We start from the raw sequence: 11,020 nt of genomic DNA, 5'->3' as shown, positions 1-11,020 counted from the left end.
AATATCATTCTCAATGGGGAAAAACTGAGAGCTTTCCCCCTAAGGTCAGGAACAAGACAGGGACGTCCACTCTCACCACTGTTATTCAACATAGCATTGGAAGTTTTAGCTTCAGCAATCAGACAACACAAAGGAATAAAAGGCAACCAAATCAGCCAGGAGGAAGTGAATCGTTCACTCTTCCCACAAGATATGATACTCTATATGGAACACCCAAAAGATTCCACCAAAAGACTGTTAGAACTGATCCATGAATTCAGCAAAGTCGCAGGATATAAAATCAACAGAAATTGGTTGCAATCCTATACAATAATAATGAAGCAATGAAAAAAGAAATCAATGAATCGATCCCATTTACAATTGCAACAAAAACCATAAAATACCTAGGAATAAATATAACCAAAGAGGTGAAAAATCTATACACTGTTCTACACAGAGCTAGAACAAATAATCTTAAAATTTGTATGGAACCAGAAAGGACCCTGAATAGCCAAAGCAATCTTGAAAAAGAAAACCAAAGCAGGAGGCATCACAATCCCAGACTTCAAGCTGTATCATCAAGACTGTATGGTACTGGCACAAAAACAGACACTCAGATCAATGGAACAGAATAGAGAACCCAGAAACGGACCCACACGTATGGCCAACTAATCTTTGAAGCAGGAAAGAACATCCAATGGAATAAAGACAGTCTCTTCAGCAAGTGGTGCTGGGAAAACTGGACAGTGACATGCAGAAGAATTAACCTGGATCACTTTCTTACACCATACACAAAAATAAACTCAAAATGGATGAAAGACCTCAATGTAAGACAGAAAGCCATCAAAATCCTCGAGGAGAAAGCAGGCAAAAACCTCTTTGATCTTGGCCACAGCAACTTCCTACTCAACACGTCTCCAAAGGTGAGGGAAACAAAAGCAAAAATGAACTACTGCGACCTCATCAAAATAAAAAGCTTCTGCACAGTGAAGGAAACAATCAGCAAAACTCAAATGCAACCGACAGAATCGTTTGCAGACAATGTATCAGCTGAAGTGTTAGCATCCAAAATCTGTGAAGAACTTATCAAAGTCAACACCCAAAAAACAAACAATCCAGTGAAGAAATGGGACAAAGACATGAATAGACACTTCTCCAAAGAAGACATCCAGATGGCCCAGCAACACATAAAAAGATGCTCAACATCACTCATCATCAGGGAAATACAATCAAAACCACAGTGAGATACCACCTCATACCTGTCAGAATGGCTAACATTAACTACTCAGGCAACAACAGATGTTGGCAAGGATGTGCACAGAGTGGATCCTTTGCACTGTTGGTGGCTATGCAAACTAGTGCAGCCACTCTGGAAAACAGTATGGAGTTTCCTCAAAAATTTAAAAATAGAACTACACTATGACCTAGCAATTGCACTACTTGGTATTTAGCCAAGGGATACAGGTATGCTATTTCCAAGGGACACATGCACCCCAATGTTTTAGCAGCACTATCGACAATAGTTCAAGTATGGAAAGAGCCCAAATGTCCATCGAGGGATGAATGGATAGGAGTATTACTTGGCAATCAAAAAGAATGAAATCTTGCCAATTGTAAATACATGGAACTAGAGGGTATCATGCTAAGCAAAATTAGTCAGGGAAAGACAAATATCATATGACTTCACTCACATGAAGACTTTAAGACACAGAACAGATGAACACAAGGGAAGGGAAGCAAAAATAATATATAAACAGGGAGAGGGACAAAATATAAGAGACTGTTAAATATGGAGAACTGAGGGTTGCTGGAGGAGTTGTGGGGGGGGATGGGCTAAATGGGTAAGAGGCATTAAGGAATCTACTCCTGAAATCACTGTTGCAAAAATAAAAAAAAATAAAGACCACAGGATAATATAGTGGGGGCAGAGGATAGTTTCAGCACCTGGGTAACCTGCTCTCATGTTTCTGAATTTAAAACCGTAATAGTTGAGGGGTGCCTGGGTGGCTCAGTCGGTTAAGCCTCTGACTTTGGCTCAGGTCATGATCTCATGGTTCATGGGTCTGGCTCTGTGCTGACAGCTCAGAGCCTGGAACCTCCTTCAGATTCTGTGTCTCCTTCTCTCTCTGCCCCTCCTCTGCTAGTGTTCTCTCAAAAATGAATAGAAATGTTTAAAAAAAATTTGTTAAATGTAATAGTTCATTACTAAATTAAATATTTAATTGAAATAATTCATTGAAAGCTGTGCTCATTTATTTTCAAAACATTTAATTTCATCTGAATTTCATATGGTACAAAAATATTACATGCTTAAACACATTCAAATAGAAAGTTCTTTCAGTTCTTTGGGCCACCTTGAAGGCAAATAAATAAGAAACAAATAAATTGCATAGCATACAGAAAATTTTCTTTCACAAGAAAAAAAATATTTGGACATTTTATACTTAGTGTAGCTTAGCAATCCATTTTATCTTAATAAATTTAGTTAATTGTTAGGAGGAACAGTATATATACAAAAGAACTCAATAGAGGGCAGCTATTTTAACTTCTAATTAAAAACATGGCTGCTTTAATTTTTTTCTTGTATTTTTTTAAGAAGATACTCCATTTGTAAATTCAAGTTTGGTTGGCCTTTTTTAGTCTTTTTGCTCAATATTTTGAATACTTCCATTTTCTTCTTTTTATAGAGCCTTTGAGCTTCTTCTCTCTCTTGTTTTCTCTTCTCAAATTCCTACAATTATTAACATGCAATTTGCATTAGTAACAAACAGTAGATACAGTTCAGTCATTGTGCTGAAATAGCTATTACCATGCAAACACTTTAGGCTTGTCTTAGATTTTGCAAAATAAGAGGTGTTACCTGTCGCTTAAGTAGTTACCTTCTGCCTTTACTCCGTAATGCTCTAATACAGACTAACACAAAGTTATTAAAGTTTTTTAGTTATTTGGCTACAACTAAAATTAGAACACAGAGGAAAGAAGGCATATATATGTAAGATTTCATCATGTAATTAGATCTGGGATTTTAGAGATTACCTACTCCATATAATACAAAAATCTTCACTTGTAGAATATCTGGTATTGTATTTAATTTGCCATCTGACAGATTTAATTAAGGAAACATTTACTGACTATATACTAGGCAAAACACTGCTAGGCATTATGATTGTGATTAAGAATTATGCTCCTTTGATTTGCTAAGATAAAGACTCAAATTCATTTGAGTATAAGAAAAATAATTCAAATTTTTATGTAAACCTGAAAAGCACTATTTGAAATGCACAATATTCTTACAAAAGTTAAACAAAAGTTCTTAAAAAAAAAAAGCAATACATGTGCTGTTTCTCAATTTCCCTAGTAACACATATAGCACCCAAATGACAACAGCCTGTATTTGTATGTAACTTAATTATCAAAGTGCTTTCATATCATAGCATATTCTATTCTTATAAAACTGTCATTCTAGGCTATTATCTTCATCTGTAAGATGAAGAACTGACACTCCATGATATGGAAAGTGACTTGTCCCAAATCCCAAATACCCTGTAAGACCAAGTCTCCTATCTAGATCTTGTTAATGCAAAGTCTGATTAGCACTCAAACTTATGTCCTCCTATGGTATAATACTTCATTTACTTTAACAAGCACAAAAGATCTGGAATTTATTTGTGAATTCAGGTATATACAGGCTAGTTTACCTCTACGGAGTTTCTCTAAACAAAGTAAAAAAAACAAAAACAAACAAACAAAAGAAATTAAAGTTTTAGCATCTATTATGGGTGCTTATTTAATTTATGTACTTAGTTTTGATTTCTCATGGATTGATTGGTGTTGGCTTTTTCTCCTGACATCTGATATCCATAAATTCTAAGAAACTATCAATTTTCATGACTACAAAGCCTTAATATTCATATATATAAAGAAAATTTCAAAAAGATACTAAACGTTTTATAGTATAGTGGTCCTTACTTTACCTGTTATACCATTTCCAAAGGTGGCAGTTAATAACTGACTGTTGCTGGTTAGAAAAGAGCATAATGTAACAAACTATGAAACAAATGTACAATACTTCCATGGAGAAATGTTTCTCCTTCATCCTAGTCTACCATCAGTTTAAAAATAATCAGGAGAATTGTACATGTTAAACTTCCAGATTTCTTAATGATACAAACTCTAAAGCTAAGACATAACAGAAATTTCATGTCAATACCATCTTTGAAGTAGTTTTTGATTGATGTGCTATCCTTTTTAAAGTGATGGATGAATATAGCTTCAATGCAAAAAATAGAAACCACAGATTGAACAATTTTGTTGAAGCTCTGCATCATCTTGTTTTCATTTGAAAAAGACTATTATAATTTTGGGCTTCTGAATGACAATAAAGAGTGGTAACTTTTTGCTAAGCTAATCTAGTAAGTTTTTAATAGGCAAGATCAACTCTTTAGAAAGAAGTATTTTATTCTATCACCTCCCTCTTTTACCTGTTTCAATGTAAAATTATGATAATCTATTTTTAAGTCAGTAGATCTCAAATTTTATTATACATAAAAATCTCGAGACACTTGTTAAAAGTGCAAGTTCCTAGACCATACTCTTAAAAACTGTTGTCCCAGATACTCATTAACCTATAAGCAGTATCTTTAAGATCCTATTCTTGACCTACTAGTATGCATGCCTTCTTGAGGATAATAGAAATGACTGAGGAATTTGTTAAAATTCTCCAGCTCTTCTCCGACCACTCATTTATTCAATAGCAATTTACAGAAAACATACTATATACACATACTAAGAAGCACAGCTTTATGTATACATTTAGAATTAAAAAAAAAAAAGAATTTAAATATTTTAAAAGATCTTACTTGTTTCTTAGCAGTACGCTCAGCTTGTACTTGTTCGTATTCTTCCTGTGCTTTTTGATTTGATGTTTTCTTTTTATTTTTCCTTGGAATAGTAATGGAGCTTTTTAAGATAAAGATATGAAAGTCAAAGGATTAAAAATGGTGCAACCAAAATTATAACACAATTATGTCAAATATAGTACTTGAATAGTAAAATGTCACTGATGCAAATGAACAGAGCAAGGAAGAGAGGCTGGAAGAGGACATCAATCTTATTAGTAAAATGTCCAAAAAAAAATATTAAAAATATAGTTACAGCTGTCAAAATACAATTAAAAAATAATTATAAATAAGTAATTATAGAGACTCTTTGAGAAATATTTCAACCAGGGACAATACAGAAAGCTTTGAAAGATTCTAAAATGTTAACAAACAGGAAAGCAGCACAAGAATGACAGAAATGACAGTAGGAAGAAAACATTAAAACGAAGGATGTTACAGAAGTTGTGGGTGGTACATGAACTTTAATCCCAAACTGCTTTGATCAACTTGTCTCTACTTAACCTATTCAATCATGAATGACTACACCTTGAACCTAGTCCCTATTTAAAACTGTTCTATATTAAAGTACTTCTCCCTCTCTGATATCCCACTCTAATCTAATTCAACTACTGAAGCTCAGATGACATTCATTTCTCAAGCTATCTGATTCAGTAATTAATCTTCCTTTTCCCAGTCTCAATTTTTCACTATACCAATTCACAACTACAATAAAACATTTCAACAGTTCCTTTCTTGAACAAATGCATAAATTATTCATTACCAGACTCTATGTACTGTTCTATCAGTCTTATTCCTTGTCCTTTCATTGTCAAATACCTAGAAAGAACAGAAAATAGACTACAGATGTCATATCACATTCACTCCTTTAACTCCTTGCAATTTGGCATTTGCTCTCTTTAATGAAACTATCCACGTCAAAAATGGCCTTCTAGTCAAATATGATGATTGAATCAATGGGCATTATTCAGTCTCATTTAATTGACCATTCACTATTTTTGAAAACTTCATTCCCTTAGTTCTAGTGACATTCTTCTCTCCTGCTCATGTTTTCCTTTCTTGCACCAGGTTTTTCCCCAAGAGTTTCCCTTCTTGGTCTCCATTCTTTAGGTAGTTACATCCAAGTTAATAAGGACTATCTACTGAAAATCTCTCCAAAGTCACCAATGATTACCTAAACCATAAATCCAAAGACTTGTTCTTAAAGTCCCGTTTTTCTTGGACTTTACAGTGTTTGATACATGAACAATCTCTACTTTCTACAACTGTCCTCTGCTGACTTCACTGTTTCTGTATTCCCCTTTCTCCAATTATGACACTTCTATTTAACTTCTTCAGTAACTTTCTCCTGCTTTGACCTCAAAGTTCAGAAATCTTTAACAATATGATTTTTACCTTCATATTGTGTCTCGTGGTTTAACCCTCCTTACCTCAATTATTACCAAGAATGACAGAAACCTGCATTTCTAGATTTGCCAGAACTATACATCCATTATTCAATAATATGACGCACATGCCTACTGACAAAATTGAATTTTTAGCATCTCTGTTTCTATTTTCAATTGTACTTTTTCCTGGGGTCTTATTTCCTGTTACTTTTACCACAAGTAGCTAACAACTTTAAGCAATCTCTACACCCAAAGTGGGGCTTGACATGACCAGCCTGAAACCAAGAGTCGCACACTCTACCCACTGAACCAGCCAGGCACCCCGAAGGGAGGCAGTGAGCGCTCCAGATACTAACAACTTTAAAGAACGGTATTTTAGTGAACTAAAAAGTTAAGAGTCCCAAGTAACAGCTGGATTCTGTGCCGGTTTAGGTTTTAGCACATTTTAACCTGAGGTGTGCATAGAGAAAGTTAAGTCAGCTCTTTTAAAACCCAAGTGTTATACAGCTATGCCATCTATTTGTTTAATTGCAACCAAGTCTGTGTCCTCTGGGGGAAAAAGTCTAGAATAGTAGTAACAGCAGCAGTTAACACCTATGTAGTACTTCCTATATACCACACACCTTTTTAAATACCTTACATAAATAAACCAGTCTTCATAGCACCATGAGATGGGTCAGGAGTACCACAGAGTCTGTGTGAATATCCATTCTGGACTTGAACAAATGGCAGCTCTGAATTATATACTTCTTATTATCATTTCTATCTCAAAGAAGAGGCACCAGAGTCCAGCTCCAGAGTCTGACGTTAACCACTATACTATAATATCTCTCAAAGTAGTTGTTGGTTTTTTTCAACATGTACTACTAACAAGAGTTTACCATGGTCCAAAAAAGTTAAATGCATTTGAGGCTGAAATCCAAAACCCACATCTTTTAATTCCAACTTCATTACTTCTTCCACTAACATAAACTAGCCTAATTCAGTCATTTTAGCTAAAAAGAAAGCTTCCCTGAAAATATTTTCACATAATTCACTGTGATTTCTAAAATGCCTTAAATGAGAAAAATTCCAAATTCCACAAACTGTCCTATAAACTCTTTCATAAAACACTACTTCTATCTAAAGGACTTGAAAAGAAAATAATACATACTTTATTCTTATGCTATGTTGCTCTGCTGCCTGAGGCTGCTCAGCACTACAATGTTCTTCAGACAAAGCTTGGGCAGTGCTACATTGTTCTTTTAGCAAAGGTTGATCAACTTGTTCTTGTGATAAAGGCTGTTCAACTTTTCTAAGTTGCTTCCTGAGTCTTTCCTCTTCAGCTAAATAAAGATGTTTTAGATGATCAGGGTATCGATCTGTGAACTGAGATTCCTGTGAGGTTTGAGCCTTCTTTTCCTTCCACAACAATTTCTTGTAATTTTGCTGAATCTTCAGTTTTCTTTGGAATGCGAAGCCTTGTCCTATTGAAGAATATCAGTCATAAATTAACTTTGTCAGAAAATAAATTGCATGAAAAATGTAGCTATTAATTTAACATGGAAAACTTTTTACATCATCACATTCAGAAACTCGAATTACTTTACTAGCAAAACTAATTTTGCTTTAAGAAGTCATTTCATAAAACAGGTTTAAGAGAATGTAATGAATAGTATGCTGGTCCTTTGCAAAAAGACAAGGCTAATATTAGTCATACACACTCAATAATCTCAAAGAAGAGAAAATGACTAATGTTACATAATTCCAACTGACTGCACCCAAAATCAAAATGAATTCCTTCATTCATCTAAAACACTTACTCTAGGTCTCCAGTACTTTCAGAAAAAACTCTCATCAATTATTTTACCTTAGAAAAGCACAGTATGACTGATTTTCCAAAGAAATTCAGTACAAAAAAGAGAAGACAGTGCATGATTTTCTGTACAGCTAGCAATTACGAGAAAACTGAACTTACAGCTTATACATTCCAAATGGGATTTGAGGACACGTGCAGACAGCAAGACAAAATAAAAACAAACTAAAGCGAAGTTCATTAAGATCAATAAAAGAAAACGGTTTCCAAAGCTTTGGGATATTTGTAATCAGCAAGGATTTGGGGCAGTACATTTCGGTCCCATCTTTCTCTATATCCTTTGCCTTACTTAATACATGCAGAAGTGGACCCATAGATGCTCTGCTTACAGTTTCACAGAAAAATTGTAAGAAAATTCTGATCAAGAATGGGGTTAAGTCGGGAAACACGTTTAAAGACTTAGTTACCAACACCGCCTCATCTTCCATTCCTGAGCTATGGGAAACCCATAGCTCCCATATTCCCATATTCCCTCTGCCCCAAGGAAGTCCGGGAATGGGCCCCCTCTGCCCCAAGGAGGCCCGGGTCTGGATCCTAAAGCCTTCTTCCCTGCTATGGCGAGTCTCATATTCTAAGATTTCGCAGGCCTGAGGATTTGTAAAAGGCTGCCTTCTTACATACCCTCTCGAACGCTTCCCACGAAGGCCTGCTGATGATTAGATCGCCACGTCCTCTGCTTCACATTCTTTTTCCTAAATGCGACCGGGGAAACTCCGTCGCTACGTGACCCAAAATTCCCTGCCGGCCACCGAGCCGCCGGCCTCACCGGCGCCATGGCACACCAACCAAGTCGCCAGGAAAAATCACAACGGACGCTGTGAAAGTACGTCATGAGACAAAAGCAATCAATCACCCAACTAGAGTCCAGATCGGAGACGTATTCATACGGTCTGAGTTACTTGCGACCGAGAGCCCTCGCCTTGCGGCTACGTTTGCGCCACCTACAGCCCGGGAGGGTGAGCGTCATGGCGGCTTCTTTTCCGCTCCCAGTGACCCAGGACCTGTCCACGTTGCGTGCCAAGTTGCAGGGACTGCTGCAGTTCCTGAGAGAAGCCCTGTCCATTTCCAGTGCACATACGGTGGACTTCTACACTGAGTCCGTGTGGAAGCAACTGGTCGACTTGCCCCCGGAGACCGTGCTGGGGGTGCTGAGGCGGTCAGCGGCCGAGGCGGAGGTTCGGTCCCCCGAGGCACGCCTCCTGGTGGAAGCCGAGATGGGATCAGGTGAATGGCAAGTGGGCGGGGCGGGCTGGGAGCCGAGAGACAATCCGGCCCAACAAAGAGTCTCCCTAGCGGAAGAAGAGCGGAAACAGGTGTGCGGTGGGGCGGGCAGAGGCGGGGCCGGGAGGCACGCGCTTCGGGGCAGCGGAAGCGGGGTAGGGTTCGTAGCGGGGTGGGCCTGGTACGTTCTTCCGGGTTATCTCTAACGTCCTTGGGTGCTTGTGTATTTTCCAAATTTAAAGAGACAGGGAATCGTGCGGGAGCGTTTGTTCTTTGAATAATTCAACAATAAGTTTTTAAATGGTGGGAAACAAGACGAAAAATGCTTTTAGATTCCAAGTGGAAACGGCAGAAGATAAATCAACCCTTTATGAAATACATCAAGATAATTTAAAATAATGGCCAAGAAAAAATAAATGAAAGCAGATGTGATAGCGATTGTGTGAGGAGACTGCTCTAATTTAGGTGCTAAGAAGTAGGAGAAGGCGCCAGCCTGCAGTGAGCCACAGGAAAGGATTTCAGGAACCAAAGAGGCCCAGAGGCACAAAAGAGCAGGACTGGTTGAGGTTCTGTAGAAAAGCTTGAGGGCCTAGAGCCAGCCATGGGGAAATGGCAGGTGTGGTCAGGGAGGTAAGCAGAGGCCGGATCACGCAGGATCTCCAGTCCTCAGAAAGATTTAAGTGTGATGGGAAAACTTTGGAGTCATTTGGTCAATATGGGGACTTAATGTAAGCTATATTTGAAAAAAAAATAGTTTTAATAATTGTTTGAAGAACAGACTAATGGAGCAAAAGCTGAGAGTCCAGTTAGAATGCCATTTCTGTAGTACAAGAAAGAGATGCCTGTGTCATGGAATAGGATGGTAGTAGTGAAGACCTGAAATATATACCCGAAATATGTACCAGTTCACGTGAAAATTGTTTGTAAAGTATCTACTGTGCCATGAATTTTTGCAGGCTCTTGGGTTTCTTGCCTTGGAGAAATTTAGATTCTACTGAGGTGAGTACATGTTAGAAGTAGAGATGACAGGACACCGTCAGGCTTCTGGAATTTCTTCCCTTTTGCTACTAGGCTTTCCCAACTTTGCACTTACTAGTGAACTGTATTCACTGAGCATTCTCTGAAATACAAAGTACCACTAGAGGGTCCTCCTGTAATAGGTAAATACTGGTTTCTTTAAAGGTACTGTTCATTGTAGAAAAGTTACACACCTCTTCAGTTTGCTCTCTTAATACCCAGTACTCACCTAGTAACAGGGCTTAAATTCTCAGTGTACATTTGTTGAATGAATGAATGACTCATGGTAGCTCCTAAACAAAACAAAACAAAACAAAACAAAACACCAGCAATTAAATATGAAGCCCAAGACTTTCATATGGGTTTTCACACAATAAAAGAATTAGATTGTTTGCATATCCTAATGATAATAATAGGGTTATTTGATATTTATTATTTACCGTGTGCTAAGTGTTTTCTTGAATATTTTCTCTTTTAACATTTATATCAGGCTTGCAAGATGGGTTCTGTTTTCCCATCTTTGTGAAATTGCAACTTGAAGTAGTTTATCAGGGTCACAGCAATGGAGATTCAAACTTGGGTCACCTGAGGTCTTCACTGCATTGAAAGTTTATTCTGAATTATCTAAGAGTGAATTACAAAGGCTATTATCACAGCCAACA

The 11,020-nt window shown here is 37.3% G+C and overlaps 2 protein-coding genes across 10 annotated transcripts in view; one reads left to right on the top strand and one right to left on the bottom strand.

The window, feature by feature from the left end:
* Positions 1 to 2,227: 2,227 nt before the first annotated feature.
* Positions 2,228 to 8,952, bottom strand: CCDC59 (coiled-coil domain containing 59). Its single transcript, XM_025926989.2, has 4 exons — positions 8,742 to 8,952; positions 7,419 to 7,731; positions 4,839 to 4,938; positions 2,228 to 2,710 (listed from the first exon to the last, which is right to left on the bottom strand). The coding sequence occupies exons 1-4, from the start codon at positions 8,950 to 8,952 to the stop codon at positions 2,549 to 2,551; spliced, it is 786 nt and encodes a 261-aa protein (XP_025782774.1). The 3' UTR covers positions 2,228 to 2,548.
* Positions 8,951 to 11,020, top strand: part of METTL25 (methyltransferase like 25) — a 163,418-nt gene continuing 161,348 nt past the window's right edge. For all 9 annotated transcript variants that reach the window (XR_015253459.1, XR_015253460.1, XR_015253456.1 and 6 more), the window contains exon 1: positions 8,951 to 9,344. Coding sequence is in view for 3 of the 9 variants with exons in the window: in XM_025926605.2 (XP_025782390.2) it covers positions 8,951 to 9,344 (394 nt within the window). In the remaining 6 variants the exon portion in view is untranslated. The remainder of the gene's footprint in view (positions 9,345 to 11,020) is intronic.

This window comes from Puma concolor, chromosome B4 (genome assembly GCF_028749965.1).
Source record: "Puma concolor isolate L17-30 chromosome B4, mPumCon1.1.hap2, whole genome shotgun sequence".
Taxonomy (NCBI): Eukaryota; Metazoa; Chordata; class Mammalia; order Carnivora; family Felidae; genus Puma; species Puma concolor.
Note: the sequence above shows the minus strand (reverse complement) of the source record. Positions and strands in the feature narration are given on the sequence as shown.